The sequence below is a fragment of the Panthera uncia genome, chromosome E1, assembly GCF_023721935.1.
Source record: "Panthera uncia isolate 11264 chromosome E1, Puncia_PCG_1.0, whole genome shotgun sequence".
NCBI classification, from domain to species: Eukaryota; Metazoa; Chordata; class Mammalia; order Carnivora; family Felidae; genus Panthera; species Panthera uncia.
The window spans coordinates 56,632,553-56,650,091 of record NC_064814.1 but is presented as its reverse complement, the minus strand read 5'-3'; the positions used below and the strand labels follow the sequence as shown (position 1 = coordinate 56,650,091).

Here is a 17,539-nt window from a genome sequence, read left to right as displayed (position 1 = left end):
CGAGCGGGCTTTGGGCGGGAGTCTGTCTCTCTGGATCCCTAAAAGGATTCAGGAGAGAGTTGGGAGCGAGAATCCGGACGCCCAGGTCTCCTGAGCGTCTCTGGGCCCCCACCCGGGGCTTTCCCCACCTCCTCGAGGGGAAGCAGCTGGCGGAGCCGTCCGGTCGCAGGACAATGGAAGGAAACGAACTAGAAATCATATCCGTCCCCTCCCTAACCCGCCCGATCAGAGCCCCCCTTCTTGTAGGCACCGCTAGAGGAGCCTGCCATTCACACGACGCCCTCCCGCTGTCTTGAGACCCCACGCGAGTCCACCATCGCCTCCCCACACCTGGTGCCTTGTCGGGCGCCCCTTTATCTCCTGGATACCTTACGTTGGAAGGGGGGGAGTTTCCCTGTATTCACTCTCCGGGAACAGGCACCCCCTTCCAAAAGCCAACACACCAATTTTCGTTGTCCCAGGCCCCTCGACGACCCGGGTCACCCATGTTTCCGATCTCGAGGTTCCACGACCCCCTCCCCAATTCCACCGTCCCATCCCCGGTTCCACTTTCGGTGGCCCAAGACCCCTGACGTTACGACCACCCAGGGTTTCTGAGGTCCCGCCCTCAAGCCGGAGACCCCGCCCCGGGCTCGCCATCTGGAGAGCAAGGGAGGAAGGAAGGATACAGACCCAGGCGTTCACCCCACCTCCACCCCCGCCCCCGCCATCCCGGCCAGATAAAGGAGCCGAGTCCAGGAGGGGAGAGGGACCCCGCCCCCCTGAGAAGAGAAGCCGCAGCCCCTGCAGGACGGGGGTAAGAACGACAGACTGAGGGACCCAGACTCCGGGGTCTCCGCGAAGGGTTCTGGATGGTAGGAAGACTGAGGCCCACTACTCGGGCTGCGCTAGGGGTCGGGGACCAGATAGTAGTGGGAATTCAGTGCTTCGGAAAGGGAGCTTCGACTGGGATTTGGAGAGGTGTGGACCGCGGGCCGTCTAGGGTCTCCAGGCAGGTGGGACACCCGAGAGCCAGGCGCGCGGCGAAGCAGAGGGGAGCGGGGTGCTGGAAGGGCACGAGCAGTGGGGACCAAGGGCGCTGCGGCCGGATTCCCCACGCGGGCCATCGACGGCGCGGTCGGGAACCTCCAGCTCGCTGCAGGCACTATGGAGTCTCGGGGGGGGGGGGGGGGGGGGGTGCAGCGAGCGCCGGTGAACTGAGGCCAGAAACAACTAGACGGCTCGAGCCAGGCTGCGCGAGCCGGCCTAGGGGCTCGGCTCTAGCTGCGCGTCAGCAGAAGGGGCGAAGCGCGGAGGGCAGGCGTCTGAGGTCGGCCCGGGTGCCTGAGCTCCTTGCTCTGCCCCCGCAGGCCTGCGTCGCGATGGGCTCCACCGCCACCCCGGAGGGGGCGCTGGGCTACGTCCGCGAGTTCACGCGCCACTCCTCCGACGTGCTCGGCAACCTGAATGAGCTGCGCCTGCGCGGGATCCTCACTGACGTCACGCTGCTGGTTGGCGGGCAACCCCTCCGAGCCCACAAGGCGGTTCTTATCGCCTGCAGGTTGGACGGGTGACTCAGGGGATGGGGTGGGGCCAAATGGGAAAGGGGCGGAGCTATGAGGCCTTCGGAAGGGGATCCGAAGCCTAGCCTTCCGGAAGCAGGAGGCTGAGCACCCCGGGATTGGGGCGACAGTGGGGAGGACGTGGCGCGTGTCTCCCAGGGGCCCCCAGGCGCTAACATAGCCTATCTGCCCTCTGTCCAGCGGCTTCTTCTATTCAATTTTCCGAGGCCGCGCAGGAGTCGGGGTGGACGTGCTCTCCCTGCCCGGGGGCCCCGAAGCCGGAGGCTTCGCTCCCCTTCTGGACTTCATGTACACCTCACGCCTCCGCCTCTCTCCCGCCACTGCGCCCGCGGTCCTTGCGGCCGCCACCTACTTGCAGATGGAACATGTGGTCCAGGCATGCCACCGCTTCATCCAGGCCAGGTGAGGGAGCCCCAGCTCCGTGGGGGTGAAGTGGCATCCGGGGTGTCAAGGGCAGAGGCCGAGATTTGGAAATGGCACTGAGATCCATCGCACTGTTCCCAGCTATGAACCTCTGGGCATCTCTCTGCGGCCTTTGGAGGCAGAACCCCCCACGCCGCCAATGGCCCCTCCCCCGGGCAGTCCCAGGCGCTCCGAAGGACACCCGGACCCACCTACGGAGTCTCGCAGCTGCAGTCAAGGTAGCCCAGACCCCAAGGCCTGCAACTGGAAAAAATACAAGTTCATCGTGTTAAACTCTCAGGCCTCCCAAGCGGGGAGCCTGGCGGGGGAGAGGAGTTCCGGTCAACTTTGCCCCCAAGCCGGGCTCCCCAGTGGAGATGAGGCTTCCAGCAGCAGTGGCAGTGAAGAAGGACCCATTCCTGGTCCCCAGAGCAGGTACAGAAACTGGAACCTCAAGAATTGGTAGAGGCTAGCCTCAGCTAGGAGACCGAGCCACCGGGCGGGCCTGGGTGGTCAGGAGCGGAGAGGGAGGGGTGGGGCTTCGGCCGCACAAAGGGCGTGGCTCATTGGTCAGTATTGGCTCACCTCCAGGGGGCAGGCCTTTGGCTCCAAGTCCTCCGGGGTAGAACCCCCCCTCAGTAGAAGCTCTCCTAACCCTTTTCTCTGGGCTTGCCATCTGCCTAGGCTGTCTCCAACTGCTGTCACGGGACAGTTCAAGTGTGGGGCTCCAGTCCATACCCGCCATCTCCTCACAGCCCCGGCTCAAGAGACCCCTGGCTCACACTCTGGGCCGGCTTGTCCCCCACCAGGTACAAGAGCCCTTTCGGTTACTTCCTTCTTGGCTTTTCTCCTGGGTCTGCTCAAGGCCAAGTCTGGGCCAAAAGGAAAGGCCCTTTCCAATTACTGCAACGTAGAGTCACGTGCGGAGCTTTGAACAATCCCATCGCCCAGGTCACATCCCCGAAGATCAGAATGTCTGGAAGAGGGCACCAGGTATCAGTGCTCTGTAAAGCTTCCAGTGAGCAGCGAAGTTCTGGCCTGTTCCCCTCGGGGAGGAACGGTGGGCCCAGAGCTCGGCAGGGCCTGCCTCTCTGGCAAGCTGTCAACCATCGTGGTGCAAGAGGGGAGCAACAGGGGCCAGTAACTGGGGCCTCCCGGTACCACCGCCTCTACCGAAGAGGTTAGCAGAGTATTCTGGAGTCAGACAGACATGAAGTCAGATCTTGGCTTGTCCTCTCATTAACCATGTGACCTTGAGTAAGTCAGACGAGCCCCAGAAGCCTTTACAGTAAATTGGGAAAGAGAAAACCCACTTTACCGATGTGGTTTGAGCACTCATTGGTATTGTTGTCATGACCCACCTCCCCTCCCAGGAAGTGAATTTTTCAGCTGCCAGAACTGCGAGGCTGTGGCCGGGTGCTCGTCGGGGCTGGACCCCTTGGCTCCTGGGGATGAGGACAAACCTTACAAGTGTCAGCTGTGCCGGTCCGCCTTCCGCTACAAAGGCAACCTGGCCAGTCACCGCACGGTGCACACAGGTAGGGGAGGAGAGGGCCCTCCCCGGGGCTTCGTGCCCGCAGGTGTCCTAGGGCCCAGTCCCCGACCTCCCTTCCTCCCTGCCTCCAGGGGAGAAGCCCTACCACTGTTCCATCTGCGGGGCCCGCTTCAACCGGCCGGCCAACCTGAAAACGCACAGCCGCATCCACTCCGGAGAGAAGCCGTACAAGTGTGAGACGTGCGGCTCGCGCTTCGTGCAGGTACCCAGCCGGCTCCGAGGCCAAGCTCGGAGGCCAACTGGCCGGAGCGCGGGGCGGGGCCGCGGGGAGGGTCCCTCCGGCCGGCGCGGTCTGAGGTCGCCCTCCCCTCCCAGGTAGCGCACCTGCGCGCGCACGTGCTCATCCACACCGGGGAGAAGCCCTATCCCTGCCCCACCTGCGGCACTCGCTTCCGCCACCTACAGACCCTCAAGAGCCACGTTCGCATCCACACCGGGGAGAAGCCTTACCACGTGAGTACCCGCCCCGCCCCGCCCCCGCCTCGCCCGAAGCCTGAGCCTGGGCCTCGCGTTTACCTAGGGGCGGGGCCCCGAGGGGAGCACCTGGAAGTGGGCGGAGTCCTGAGAGATCAAGGGGCGGGGCCGGGGAGGCTCAGGCACCCGAGTCAGGCCCCCGGACTGGGCGCCGTCCGTCCCCCACCCCGCGCCCCCAAGAGGAGCTTGGGGGGGGGGGGGCTGAGGGCGGGGCCCGCCTCCTCGGCCTCCGCAGAGGATCTGGGAAGACGCGAAGACCGAAGAGCTGGTCTTCCGCGGGGAGCCGGACAGTTGCCCCGCGCGCCCCGCCTAAAAGGTGCTGGTGGAAGGGGGCGGGCGCTGACCCGGCTGTCCCCCCCCCCCCCCACAGTGCGACCCCTGCGGGCTGCATTTCCGGCACAAGAGTCAACTTCGGCTGCATCTGCGCCAGAAGCACGGGGCTGCCACCAACACTAAAGTGCACTACCACATTCTGGGGGGGGCCCTAGCTGAGCGCCGCCCCGATCCCACTCGCCTCCTGGAAGCCGGGAAAGCTGCGCTCAGGCCCGGCCTCCCGGTCGGCCTTGGGCATGAGGAGAGGGGTGGTGTGCGAGGCCCCTCTGGTATCAGAAACAGCCACCGCCTTAAATTCTCATGGGGGGGCGGGGGCGGGGGGAACAGGGATGGCAGGTCGTGGCTTGATCTGCCTGTTTTGCTGGTCAAAACCTCTTCCCCACAATCGAAATTGTCCTGGAGGAGACAGCAAGCTGGGAGCTGAGGGAGGGGAGCGACTGGAGGCCTGGATTCCCTGAGGGAACAGTCCTCCACACGCGCGGCCCCCTCTCCGTTTGGTTTGTCTGTAAATATAATTTATTGAGGCCCGTGGGTGGCACCGGGGCCTCCATTCGATTGCATTTCCCACCTCCCTCTTCCACAAGTGTGATCCAAAGTGACCTGAAGCACAGTATGCGAGGTCACAGCTCTGCTGGCAGAGATTAGCACTTGGCCGCGTCCTTAGGCTTGAGTGTTTTATGATTATTATTGTCATTAACTTTTATCTTCGGAATCGTCTCGTTTCTTCAATCTGTTTGCTTGTTGGTGTGTGTAAAATGGAGGAAAGGTTTCTGTGTGTCCTGTCTCTCCCGATTGTAGGTCTGGAACCTTAATTTTCTAGGGCAGCACTGGGCACGTGTGAGTTTGTGGCATTGGGTCAGGAACCCTCTCCGGTATTCTGGATAATGTAGGTTCTCTAGCGGGCTGGAGCTGGCTATAGACTTTTTTCTCTGTTTTCAAGACTTCGAGGAAGCTTCATGGTGAGCCTGACGGGGAAGTAGGAAGTGTTTCCTGGGGGCTGTGGATGTGGGAGCTTTGTCAGTGTTGGAGTTAGGGGGAATGATTGGAGAGGCTTTCTCTTATGGCCCTAACCTTCCCAAGAGTCTGGCCACCTGGGTTTGGCTGCACTATGTCTGTCTGGCATGAACTGGACTGTATTTGAGCCCAGAATCTTCCCACGGGGGCTTGTGCTTAGCACTGAGTTGATCCCTCCATGAGGGAGAGATCTGAAATTCCTTATCAGAGATGATGCAAGCTTTTCGGGTTCTGCCCAGCCTCTAAGAATGGTATGACCTGCAGGGGAATTATGAAACTCTTTATCTTGACTAACAGCTGAGTCACGACCAGTCCTTTACTGTAGATGTGTCTGGATTTGAATGTCCCTGGGGATTCTGTCTACCTGAGACAAACCCCTTCTCCCTTCGGTGAGCTTTTGGGCATTTGTGGCAAGGGTTCTGATTCCAGAAACGTCTTTGCCTTGAGAAGTCACAGGTGCTTGGTAGCTTTGTTACTTTAGAGAAGCCAGGTCTGTGACCTGGCCTTCCTGCCACTGTGTTCCTGTCTGAAACCAGCGAAGGCAGCAGGACCTTCCACAGGGAGAGAAATGGGGCTGAGTTCCATTCTGGATTTGCTAGAGTTTGGGATTATGATTGGGATTGCTGTTGGGATTAGAGATTTAAAAGATTAATTGACTGATGGACCTCCCAGCTGACGGAGTATCCAGGTAGGACTGAGAGATTGGTAGGTTGGTTGAGGGGCACAGTCTCCGCTGCAGGCCAAGCAGGTAGAAAATTGGGAATGGAGTTGCCTCTTAACTGGATGGGATGTCTGGAATGTGAGATGATACCCTGGAGCCTTGATTTACAGTCCTTCCCCTCCTCGGGAGCTCTTCGATTGCAGGGTGCGGCGTGGAGCTGGCTCAAGATAGGTCAGTACTAATCGCTTCTGCTTGAGGCCAGGTGAGAAAGCAACTTTTCTTGATCTTTCCCTCTTACTCCCCGCCACAGAGTTGAGAGCAGAAGAGAGATAGGAGAAGGAACCATGATTTTTTTTTTTTTTTTAAGCCAACTGGATGGGCAGGTGGAGAGCGCCCAGGGGTGGAAATGTTAGATCCTGCAAGATCAGAATGTTGGAATAAAGAAGCCTCTCTGTGCTGCCTGCTGTGTCCAAGGTTCTTGCCTGGGAGGATCTGGGAGCAGGGTGCAGCCAGGGAAAGAAGGTTCTTCCCTGCTGGACTCCATCTTGGATTTTGTGACCATTCCACTGCCCCCATCACATCAGACCCTTAGAATGGCCCTTGTTCTCCCTTTCCCTGCCCTTGCCTTCCGGCTCATTGTGTGAGAACCAGTGACTTCATGAAGTTTCTCCGGAGCCACCTGCATCCTGCTGTTCTGAAGTCACTTCCTGGTCGAGGTGTGGGGGCAGCCTCGAGAAACCTGGAAGCCACGAATAATGCCGAGAGGCGGGGGGGGGGGGGGGGGAAGGGAATATGCATCTGTGCTGGGGTCCTAATGCTTGGGACACCCCCTGCCTACCACCACCACCGCCACCAAGGAAAATAGATAGGACTTGGGTCCCATGAGGACCGTACAGGATGCAGGTGGCAGTGACAAGGCCATGTATGTGGTTGGAGCCCATGTGAGAGCTCCACCCCTCCCCCAGCGATGGTGCCTTGGAATGTATCCACTGCCCAATTCGTGCTTCTTCCCCGCCCTATGCGTGGCCTGGGTGCCCGGCTCCGCTCTGCCCGTAGGCAGAGGGTCACTGATTCTGTTAGGTTACCTCCCTTTTGGATTTAAATTCCTCATCTGTGAAAGAAGTCCATTAACAGGGTCTGCAGTTCCTTCCAATATTTACAGTTTGTGGTTGTATTTCTCAATCTGAAAACTCATGATCTAGATTAGATTTTTTTTTTTTTAAGTAAAATAATGAAACAACCCAAACTAAAACCTCTCTTCCTCCTCTCACTATAGCTTATGTCCTGTTGAAAATGAGACCAGCTAATATTACTTATCCCCTGCTACCTGTCAGGTCCTAAACTAAGCATTTTATTTTAGTGCATACATAGATTTTCTAATTCAATTCCCCTGACAACCCGAAAAAGTAGGTACTAATCTTATCCCCAGTTTACAGTTAGGAAAGCCACCTGAGAGGCTCAGTGGCTTAGGCAGTATGTGATGAAACCAAGATTGGAGCCTTGATTTGCTCCTAAAGATTATGTTCCTGCACTATGTTATACAGCCACATCAATTTCTACGTCTTGGCATTATTTCCCGCCAGCCGAAGTTTTGATTCCACTTAACAAAATCTTGGGGGGGGGGGCATGATTATTTTTATTAACCACACAAAATTATAAGGCTCAAAATGCTTTTCTTAAGAAAAATAGTTTTGGGAAAGCACAAGTGGGAAGGGGCAGAGAGAGGGGGACAGAGGATCCCTAAACAGGCTCTGCGCTAACAGGCCGACAGCAGTGAGCCCAATGTGGGGCTCAAACTCGTGAACCGCGAGATCATGACCTGAGCTCAAGTCCAAAGCTCAACCAACTGAGCCACCCAGGCGCTCCTGCTTGCTTGCTTGCTTTTCTTTCTTTTGAGAGAGACAGAAAGAGCAGGGGAGGGGGGAGAGAGAGAGAGAGAGAGGGAGAGAATCCCAAGCAGATGCGGGGCTCGAACCCACGAACTGTGAGATCATGACCTGAGCTGAAACCGAGTCCCACGCTTAACCAAGTGAGCCACCCAAGGCTCTTTTTTTTTTTTTTTTTTTTTTTTTTTTTAAGTAGGCGGCACACCCAGCATGGAACCCAATGCAGGCCTCGAACTTACAACCCTGAGATCAAGATCTGAGCTGAGATCGAGAATCGGATGCCCTACCCACTGAGCCACCCAGGCAGCCTCCCCCCTCCCCACCCCCATTTGTCTGGGTATGAGCCCTTGAACCCAAGTTGCCACGTCAGGGTCTTGGGGAGCATGAATTATAATGAAGAAACAGGAAGCCAAGCCCTCGGTGCTGTCTTAGGTGGACCCACTGGGTACTGGTTGGGTAGGAGGGGCTGACCGCTCCGGTGGTCAGAACTTGGCTCTTTAGTCAACCCCATCAGGAGATCAAATACTGCGTAGAAGTTGTTACCAGAGGGTGAAAGAAAAGGTTCCAGCCCCACCGAGGAAGGGGTGTAGGTGATGTTTGTGGGGCCCCGGGTGAGCTCACAGCCGCCCTTCCTCTTCCCAGTTTTATTTTTGGTCTCTGTGACCTGTGGGTTTCCTGCTGGTGAAAACAGAAGCAACAGGAACTGAGTTCCCACTGCAGAAATGAACGCCCGCAGTCCAACAGCCTGTCCTTCCCCTGGTCTCTTCCGGGGCCTTGGAGACCTCCGGGATCCAGGCATGTAGCTTCTAGCGTCCTCGGGCGCTCGGGCAGGTGTCTTCGTCTGACACTCTCATCTCAGAACCCCTGCGCCCACCGGGCGACCTGGCCTTGCAGCTAGGCCCCTCGTTGAGCAAGTGGGTGTCTTCCTCTCCCGAACCAGTTCACCCACCACCTTCCCGCACGAAACTGCCAACGGGAGGGTCTTGGTGCGGAAATCCGCACGGATAAAAGTGGGCGGGGGACGCAACGGCCTCCCCGCACACCCGGGAGTCCCCGTGGGGCCCACCCGGTAGGCCGCCTCGGGTCCCCTCTTTACGCATGCGCCCCACTCGCTGTCCGGGTCCGGGACGCGGCTCTAAGCCCCGCCCCGCCCTCCTGGCCCCACCCCCCGTGCTCCCGAGTCGCGCGTCCCCACCAGCGAGCCGTGCCCGGGGGTGCCGGCAGCGATGGCCGCGTAGCTGACACTTCCAGTGACAAGAGCGATAACCCACACGGGGGCTGGCGCGCCGCAGGGCTGGGCCCGCACCCGGGGCCGCCTCGCGGCTCCTCCGCTGAACGTCGGGCCCCCGCGCGGGCCCGTCCCGCCCCGGCCTCGACCCGCCGCGCGCTGCCCGCGGAGCCACGCCCCCGGGCGCCGCTCGCCCGCCCTCCCCACCTAGGTCGCCCCCCTAGGGGAGAGGCGCAGGCGCCTCACGCAGCCTCCCAGCCGCTTAAAAGCCCTCGTCGGTGCCTTCCTCTTCAGCCGCCTGCCCTCCGCAGGCTGGGCGGCTCGCGGGGCGGAGGTGGAGCGTCCCCGCGCCCTGCTCCCGCCCGGGCGGCGCGCACTGGCTGCGGCCGCGTCCCCTCCCCGATGGCGCGCAGGGCCGAGCCCCCCGACGGGGGCTGGGGGTGGATGGTGGTGCTGTCCGCCTTCTTCCAGTCGGCGCTGGTGTTCGGGGTGCTCCGTTCTTTCGGCGTCTTCTTCGTGGAGTTAGTGGCGGCGTTCCAAGAGCAGGCGGCGCGGGTCTCCTGGATCGCCTCCATAGGGATCGCCGTGCAGCAGTTCGGGAGTGAGTGCCGCGCCCGGGTCCGGCGTGCAGGCGACCCTCCCTCGGAAGGGATAGGGGGATGAGGGGGGGGGGCGGTGAAGGGGGCGCCAGAGAGGCAGGGCGGGGCTGGGAAGGACGCCGGAGATCTCGCAGAACCTCTTCCTCTTTCTCAGGCCCCGTGGGCAGCGCCCTGAGCACGAAGTACGGGCCCAGGCCCGTGGTGATGGCTGGGGGCATCTTGGCTGCGTCGGGGATGCTGCTCGCCTCCTTTGCTACCTCCGTGACCCACCTATACCTGAGCATTGGTCTGCTGTCAGGTGAGGCCCAGGACTAGGGCAGGAGAGGGAAAGGGCCTCCGGGCTTTCACCTGCTTCGTGCCCCTTCCCAGAGGCTCGGGGAGGCTCAGAGAAAGTTTCTGCTAGCACCTGTGCCCGCAAGGGAAGGCTGAAGAGGGATGACTAACTTGATAAAGCGCGGCGTGGGGGATATTGAGAAATTCAAAGATGACGGATCCAGCAAATGCAAGCCCGGGGCTGGAGTGTCAGAATCACCCTACACTTGTGCCAGCTTCTGTGGCTGTGAAATAGATCTCATTGTCCAATTTGCATACAGACCAAGAAAGGCTTCCGAAGCTTATGTAACTTGGCAGCTGGAGCTCACCGTAGCCAGAAGTGATATATAGCCCAAGCCCAACTGCAAAGTTCTGAGCTACTACCCGGCAAACGGTATTTCTAAGCCTCTGCAGTCCCCTGAGGTGTATCACCCCATCTGCCAGACGGCGAGCCCAAGGCTGGGCGATTGAATAAAATGCAGGAAATCGATGCTAGGGGCTGTAACCCAAGCCTGTGCTACATCCTGGGCAGTGGTGGGATTTCTGGGTGCCCCGAGCCCCCTAAGAGTCCCCCAACCCCTATTTGTTCCTTTCTGACAGGCTCTGGCTGGGCCTTGACCTTCACTCCGACCCTGGCTTGCCTGTCCCGTTACTTCTCTCGGAGGCGATCCCTGGCCACGGGGCTGGCACTGACCGGCGTGGGTCTCTCCTCCTTTGCCTTTGCCCCACTTTTCCAGTGGCTGGTCAGCCGCTACGCCTGGCGGGGGGCACTGTTGCTGGTGTCTGCCCTCTCCCTCCACCTGGTGGCCTGCGGAGCACTCCTCCGCCCACTCTCCCTGACGGAGGACCCTGCTGTGGGCGGCCCTGGGGCCCAACTCTCTTCCCTCCTCCGCCATGGCCCCTTCCTTCGTTACACTGTGGCCCTCACCCTGATCAACACTGGCTACTTCATCCCCTACGTGCACTTGATGGCCCATCTCCAGGACCTGGACTGGGAACCTCTGTCTGCTGCCTTCCTCCTCTCGGTGGTGGCTGTGTCTGACCTCGTGGGACGTGTGGCTTCTGGGTGGCTAGGGGACACCGCCCCAGGACCTGTGGCTCGACTCCTAATGCTTTGGACCACCCTGACCGGGGTGTCACTGGCCCTGTTCCCCGTGGCTCGGACTCCCACGGCCCTGATGGTTCTGGCCGTGGCCTATGGCTTCACATCAGGGGCCCTGACCCCCGTGGCCTTCTCCGTGTTGCCTGAACTGGTGGGCACTGGAAGGATATACTGTGGCCTGGGACTGGTGCAGATGGTAGAGAGCATCGGGGGGCTGCTGGGGGCTCCTCTGTCAGGTAAGGGGGACTGGGCTTCCAGGGCGGTCAGGGCTGCATGTATTGCGATTCGGGGAGGGGACTATTTAAATTCCAGTGTCTGTGAATACTGCCCTCCGGGATGGCACGGAACACGGGTCCGTCAGAGTAGCCCCGGAGTGGGTCCATGGCGCAAAGAAATCGGGGACTGTGGGAGGATTAAGGGGAGCTATGAGGAGCCCTTGGCAGGGTGTCTGCAGCTTGGGCTTTCAGAGGACCTGGCTGGACCTGGCCAGACATAGCTCACCAGCGTCTGCCCGTTCCCCTGGCCTACTGGGCCCCAGCCCAGGTGTCTGAGCCGTCGGGTCAAAGTTCTCCATGCCCCAGATGCCAAAACCTTCAGACCCTTAAATTTCTCCTAACTATTAACTCAAAGTGTAAAAGAAGGACCGCTGTTGCTTGAAAGAAAGGCATAGGTGTGCCTGGCTCGATGTGGACACCCAGGTCTCTGCTGGCTGGTTTGGAGGCCCTTTCCAAAGGCAGGAAGAGGGCGGACGTTAGCTTTAGAAACCTCGGGGTCCCAGAGTTCTGGAGCTCCTCCAGTCCTGCCTTGTGAGTCCTGATTCTTCCGAGATGATGCGTTCAGGATTCTCTTTTCCCTCCACCGGTCTTGGGAAACGGGTCACCCATGTGTGTTCTTTTTCTCTCTTGGATCTAGGCTACCTCCGAGATACGACAGGCAACTACACAGCTTCTTTTGTGGTGGCCGGGGCCTTCCTTCTCGTGGGGAGTGGGATTCTCATCACGCTGCCTCACGTCTTCTGCTTCTCGGCCTCTGCCTCCAAGCCCCAGGACCCCAAGATGGATGCAGTGGATACCAAGGTCTCTCTCACCAAGGAAGGGCTGCAGGAGGACTGAACTCTGCAAAGGGACTGTCAGACCCAGAAAGCCAGAGGGCGCAAGCTCTCAGGGCCTTCTGTCCCATCCTGGTGCCCACAGAACCGCAGTGCCCAAGAACAAGGCCTCTTGGCCCGCCTCCCCCCGGGGCAGTGTGTTGCCTGTGCCAACCTTTCTTGTCTCGTCGAGGACTCGTGGCTCTTCCTTGCTCCCACGACCTTTCCTGGAGGATCCCGGAGCTCAGCCTGCTCCCCTGCGCTGTGAGTCGGCCGTGAACACCCAAAGCCAAGATCTTCGCGTGCCTTACATGTGATTTCTACTTTGCTGCCCTTCCAGCTTTCTTCTCTGAAGACCGATGTTTGGGAGAGAGGGAAGCCCTTCTGAGATAAGCCTAAAGAAGGAAACTGGATAATAATGAGAACCTCACAAAGAGCTGGGGCGCATGTGCTTGGGTTGGCTGAATGGGTTCATGGCTAGGAAGCAGGGAGGGGAAGTATCTATATGAACCCTGGACTCTGCTCTCTGGGCCACGGTTCCTCTGCCTTGTCCACTGACCTCTTTCCCAGTCTCCCCCCCCCCCCCCCCCCCCGTGACTCAGAAACGAAGACAGCAGTGAGGACACAGGGTGGGGGGAGTCTGGGAGGGGCAGCAGAAGCTTAAAGAGCTAAGGTCTGGGTCTAGCATTTCCCACAGGCCAAAGGAGCCAGAAATACAGGAAAGACTCAGCCGGGAGGGCTGGAGGGGGCTGATAGGTCCCTCATGAGCTCCCCACCCCGAACGCACGGAAGCTTAGGAACAGCTTTTCAGAGACTCCCTGTCAAAATGGCAACAGCTTGGGCAAAGACAGGTGGACCAGCTGGACGGCCGGAAAAACAGCTCAGAGTTCAGTGGGACCCCGTCCGTTTGAGTCAGCCTTCTTAAATATCTTCAGCAGAATGTCTGCAGCGCCCTAGATTGGCTAACAGCTGGAGCTTGCAGGAAACCGGATAGAAATTCTTTATTGGGGGAGTGGCCCAAACAAAATGGTCAACACGTAGTGTCCAGAGTGGATGGAGGGCCTCCCGAGGAGGAGAGCAGGGCGACCGGAAGAACCGGAAGAACCGGGAGCAGCTCCCCCCTCTCGGGAGGAGGGGTGGCCTGCGGGGAGGGGGAGGCCGGTGGGCAGGAGGGCAGCGCCCCCGGCAGCCCCATGTAGATGAAGCTGCCGGAAAGAATGAAAGAGCCGCAGGCGAGGAAGGAGGCGGTGAAGTCTCCGGTCTCGTCCCTTAGGAAGCCTGCAAGGAAGGGGAAAGGAATTTAGAGGCCTGGGACCCAGGGGTGGGGGGAAGGCGGTAAGCGGGGGACAGAGGATGGTTGGGAGCGGATCTGCTCGCTCGGGCCCTTACCTGACAGGGGAGGGCCCAGAAGCCCCCCCCAGACTCATCAGCATCATCACCAGCCCCGTGGCCTGTACGACACCTCCGACGCCCACTAGCCCCGGGAGCACACCGAAAACCAGGGGGGCGTAGCTTCCGGCGCTCAGCCCGTAGGCCCCAGCCGCGGCCAGCAGGGCCCCCCGGCAGCCCTCCTGGCTCCCCGCCAAGGGCACCAGTCCCACGGCCAGCACCCCCAGCCCGGTCAGAGCCCCGAACACCAGCAGAAGCCGCGAGAGGGGCACCCAGCCCTGGTCCGCCAGCCAGCCGCTGATCAGCCGCGCGCCCGCGTCCCCCACCGCAGCCACGGCCACCACCAGCGCTGCCCCATACCCGCCCAGGCCCTGGTCTAAAGCGTGGGGGGCCAAGTGCACGTAGGGGACGAAGTAGCCGCCCCCAACCAGGGCTGTGCCCAGAGCAAAAACTGAGAAGGCCCGGCGCGCGAAGAGACCCAGGCCGAGGGCAGCTAAGGGCCCGCGGGGTGGGGCCGGGGGGTCGCCAGGGAGCACCAGGGGTCGCAGCAGGGCGCCACAGGGGGCGAGGTGGAGGGTGATGGCGCCGAGGACGAGCAGGGCGCCCCGCCAGCCGAAGGTGTCAAGGAGGAGCTGCAGGGTGGGCGCCAGGAGCAGCGAGGAGGCCCCGTTGCCCGTGAGCGCCAGCCCCACGGCCAAGACTCGACGGCGGGAGAAGTAACGGGACAGGGTTCCCAGGGCAGGGGCGAACACCAGGGCCCAGCCGGAGCCTGCGAACGGACAGGACGGGGTGACGACAGGGACCCGGGATGCTCTGCGCCAGCAATCCCAGCCCGGATCCTCGCAGGAGGCCCCGCCCCTTTGGCCTCCAGCCCCCAGGAAGCGCCCACCTCCACCATCACCCCTTAAGGACCCGGGTGTCCCTCTCCCCTCACCAGCAAGGACGCCCAGGCCAAGGTAGAGGTGCAGCAGACTGCGGGCGAAAGCGGAGAAGACGAAGCCCAGCGAGGTGAGGACGCCCCCAACCATCACCACGGGGCGCGCCCCCCAGCGGGTGCTCAGGGCGCTGCCCACTGGGCCTGGAAGGGGGCGGAGTCAACGGAAGACACGCCTCTGGACCCCCAAACTCCATCCGGCACTCCTCTTTGGCGGCTTGCCAGGCCTAAAGCGTCTCTCTGCTCCCCCCACCACCCCCACCCCGCCTAATAGCTCCTGTCCTTGACCTCAAGACGAGACTCTCTCTTTTCTAGAACTCATTCCCCCCGGTCCCCACCGGTCGCCCTTTCTCAAGGGCTGTCTGGTGAGCAGGTGGGTCCTCCGCCACCGCACACACTCTCCGCCACTCCACCCCGGTCCCCGCCTCCCACCTGGGGGTCCCCCTCACTGGCTGCCTGCTGCACCGCCAGGGCCAGGGCGCTGACCCACGCAGTGTCCTGAGTGCTTCGGTCAAAGTGCTCCGCGAGGTCAGGGAGGGCGAGGCCCAGCGAGCGTAACAGCCCGTAGGAGAGCCCATTTACCGCGAAGGCTGCGGCGGCCACCACCCAGCCCCAGCCCCCGTCGGGGGGTCCGGCAGGCTTGGAGGTCATCGCCGTCTGGGGAAGGGGGGACACACAGCGTCGGCGCCTCCTCTAGGAGACCTGGGCATCCCCGAGATGCAGGTTCTGGCTGCTGGCCAGGGTGGGCACGGCCCCCTGAGCACGATACGGCGGGGCGGAGGGAGCAGGAGTCAGGCCTAGGGATACCCCCCACCCCCATCCCCACCCCCGGTCCGCGCGCGGGCTCCCGGGACGGGGTGACAGCCGGATCCCCCAGGCCTGGGGCTCCCCCTCCCACGCCCACCCCTCCCCCCTTACCCGGCCCCTCCGGGCGGTGAGGGAAGGGGAAAGGCGAGGACACCCCGGCCAGGTTTTCTGCCTGCTTCCTGGGCGGGCGGGGCCCCGGAGGGGAGCGAGCGCCGAGATGGAACCCCACCTGGACCGGCTCTCTCGGTAAACAGAGCTGGCCACCGGGGCCTGAGCCACCTGGGACGCGGGGGGTGGGGGGGGGGTAAGGAGGGCGGGGGAGCTGACTGTCAGCCAATGGCCTAGCCGCTGGTGAGGCCAGACGCTGAGTCCCACGGGGATTGAATTATATACACACGCCTACACACACACACACACACACACACTTCTCTACCTCCTCACCAGGGAGGGGGGCGGGAAGAATGAACGCGGCCCCGCCCGGCTCAAGTCCACGCACCCGCCACCTGCTTCTCCTGGAGGAGACCCGTGGATTGCAATCCAGGGCAAACCCAAGGTCGGTAGGCAACACGTGGAAATAGGCGTGACCCCCAAGGCCAGGGGCGCTGAGTACTTTTGCTCTCAGGGAACATTGCTGGAGGGCCAGGCAATTCTTGGATATCAAATCACTGACCTCCACTGAGTGCTCATTTCTTGCTCAGCAGTAACGGGCCCTCAAGGACCCAGGGGGAGGAAGAAGATTCCTTTACTAGGAGACGCTGTGATGAGCCAGATGCCCTTTACCCATGTCACCTGTACACGCTCCCAGTAAACCCGTGAAGGTGTTGTGCCCAATTTACAGATGAAGCTACCGAAACTTGGAGAGACTAGGTGCGTTGCATCAAAGCAACCCAGCTAAAAGATGGTGGAAATACTTGAATTTGGTTGGATCTGTCCAACTGCAGACGGTGAATGGAGAACAGGCCTAGGATTGTGATAGGATACCACAGTGGAGGGAAGGGCCTGGGGACAGTATGATGGCTGACTAGCCTGGAAATGGCAGAGCTTCTGCAGGGCCAAGGAGTTCGTGATTCTAAGATAAGCGTCACTGGGAAGAGAAAGGATCCTTGGGATCAGACTCGTGGAAGATTCAGATTCGAATTAAAAAAAAAATTTTTTTTAACGTTTATTTTTGAGACAGAGACAGAGCATGAATAGGGGAGGGTCAGAGAGAAGGAGACACAGAATCTGAAACAGGCTCCAGGCTCTGAGCCGTCAGCACAGAGCCCCCACGCAGGGCTCGAACTCGCGGACCGCGAGATCATGACCTGAGCCAAAGTCGGATGCTCAACCGACTGAGCCACCCAGATGCCCCTCAAATTTTAAAAACAAAGTAAGAAATCTGAGAATTGGACCCAGGTACTGATTTCATGGGGGAACTTTATTTAAAAGTATACTTTTTACACCAGGATTAAGGTTACCGTTGCTTTACTTCAGGTATTTGAATCAAGAGATCTGTGGGGCGCCTGGGGGGGCTCAGTCAGCTAAGCGGAGACTTCGGCTCAGGTCATGATCTCAACAGTTCGTGAGTTGCAGCCCCGCGTCGGGCACTGTGCTGACAGCTCGGAGCCTGAAGCCTGCTTCGGATTCTGTGTCTCCGTCTCTGCCCCTTCCCTGCTCATGCTCTGTCTCTCTCTGTCTCTCAAAAGCGAATAAACGTTAAAAAAAAAAAAAAAGTGAATCAAGAGATGTGTTCTTTGGTTTAATCATTGCGCAATATCATAGAAAATGTGGCAATCTCCAGTTTGGAGCAGGCGTCACCCGAGAGCCACGTGGGGGCAGTGTTCCCTAATTGTTGAGAGAGTATCTGCAAATTGGAGGAAAACGACCACGTTTCTCTACTTTGGGGATTAGGCCTGTAACAGTCGAAAGTAGACTCCCCCTCTCCCCTCTCTCCTGTGCCCTTACAGCCATCAGTGCCTCACCTGCTCCGAGGACATGCCTGGCTTTTTCTCGCTTGTGAATTTTTGCAGGTGCGATGCCCACTCCTTGAAATGTCCTGGATGGGGAGCAGGAGTCCCTGAAGGTTTACAGTCCTGCCCCGTGCACCCCAGGAAAGTGGTCTTACCCCGTGCACCCCAGGAAAGTGGTCCTGCCCCGTGGACCCCAGGAAAGTGGTCTTTCCCTGTGCACCCCAGGAAAGTGGTCCTGCCCCGTG

At 60.3% G+C, this 17,539-nt stretch overlaps 3 protein-coding genes and 1 long non-coding RNA gene across 4 annotated transcripts; 3 read left to right on the top strand and 1 right to left on the bottom strand.

Moving 5' to 3' along the window:
* Positions 1–746: 746 nt before the first annotated feature.
* BCL6B (BCL6B transcription repressor) lies at positions 747–6,768 on the top strand. The gene is made up of 9 exons (XM_049637122.1): positions 747–796; positions 1,350–1,540; positions 1,743–1,964; positions 2,067–2,399; positions 2,649–2,773; positions 3,338–3,502; positions 3,591–3,721; positions 3,835–3,972; positions 4,364–6,768. The coding sequence occupies exons 2-9, from the start codon at positions 1,362–1,364 to the stop codon at positions 4,748–4,750; spliced, it is 1,680 nt and encodes a 559-aa protein (XP_049493079.1). The 5' UTR covers positions 747–796; positions 1,350–1,361; the 3' UTR covers positions 4,751–6,768.
* A 2,309-nt stretch (positions 6,769–9,077) lies between these two features.
* Positions 9,078–12,571, top strand: SLC16A13 (solute carrier family 16 member 13). The gene is made up of 4 exons (XM_049637123.1): positions 9,078–9,716; positions 9,869–10,012; positions 10,627–11,364; positions 12,041–12,571. The coding sequence occupies exons 1-4, from the start codon at positions 9,518–9,520 to the stop codon at positions 12,238–12,240; spliced, it is 1,281 nt and encodes a 426-aa protein (XP_049493080.1). The 5' UTR covers positions 9,078–9,517; the 3' UTR covers positions 12,241–12,571.
* Positions 12,572–13,245: 674 nt separating this feature from the next.
* On the bottom strand, positions 13,246–15,623 carry SLC16A11 (solute carrier family 16 member 11). Its single transcript, XM_049637124.1, is given in 6 exon segments — positions 13,246–13,493; positions 13,605–13,632; positions 13,634–14,373; positions 14,539–14,682; positions 14,988–15,294; positions 15,457–15,623. Coding segments are annotated over 5 exon segments (1,362 nt in total). The 5' UTR covers positions 15,190–15,294; positions 15,457–15,623.
* Positions 15,624–15,642: 19 nt separating this feature from the next.
* On the top strand, positions 15,643–17,057 carry LOC125927077 (uncharacterized). The gene is made up of 2 exons (XR_007459226.1): positions 15,643–16,212; positions 16,819–17,057. It is a non-coding gene; the product is annotated as an uncharacterized LOC125927077 (long non-coding RNA).
* Positions 17,058–17,539: the final 482 nt, after the last annotated feature.

What these genes read in the sequence shown, in the direction of transcription:
- BCL6B (XM_049637122.1), top strand. Translation starts at nt 1,362, where the DNA reads ATGGGCTCCACCGCCACCCCGGAGGGGGCGCTGGGCTACGTCCGCGAG. An exon ending in GCCGGCTTGTCCCCCACCAG is followed by an intron (nt 2,774 to 3,337) that starts GTACAAGAGCCC and finishes CTCCCCTCCCAG; the next exon opens with GAAGTGAATTTTTCAGCTGC. An exon ending in TCACCGCACGGTGCACACAG is followed by an intron (nt 3,503 to 3,590) that starts GTAGGGGAGGAG and finishes CCCTGCCTCCAG; the next exon opens with GGGAGAAGCCCTACCACTGT.
- SLC16A13 (XM_049637123.1), top strand. Translation starts at nt 9,518, where the DNA reads ATGGCGCGCAGGGCCGAGCCCCCCGACGGGGGCTGGGGGTGGATGGTG. An exon ending in GAGCATTGGTCTGCTGTCAG is followed by an intron (nt 10,013 to 10,626) that starts GTGAGGCCCAGG and finishes CCTTTCTGACAG; the next exon opens with GCTCTGGCTGGGCCTTGACC. An exon ending in GCTGGGGGCTCCTCTGTCAG is followed by an intron (nt 11,365 to 12,040) that starts GTAAGGGGGACT and finishes TCTTGGATCTAG; the next exon opens with GCTACCTCCGAGATACGACA.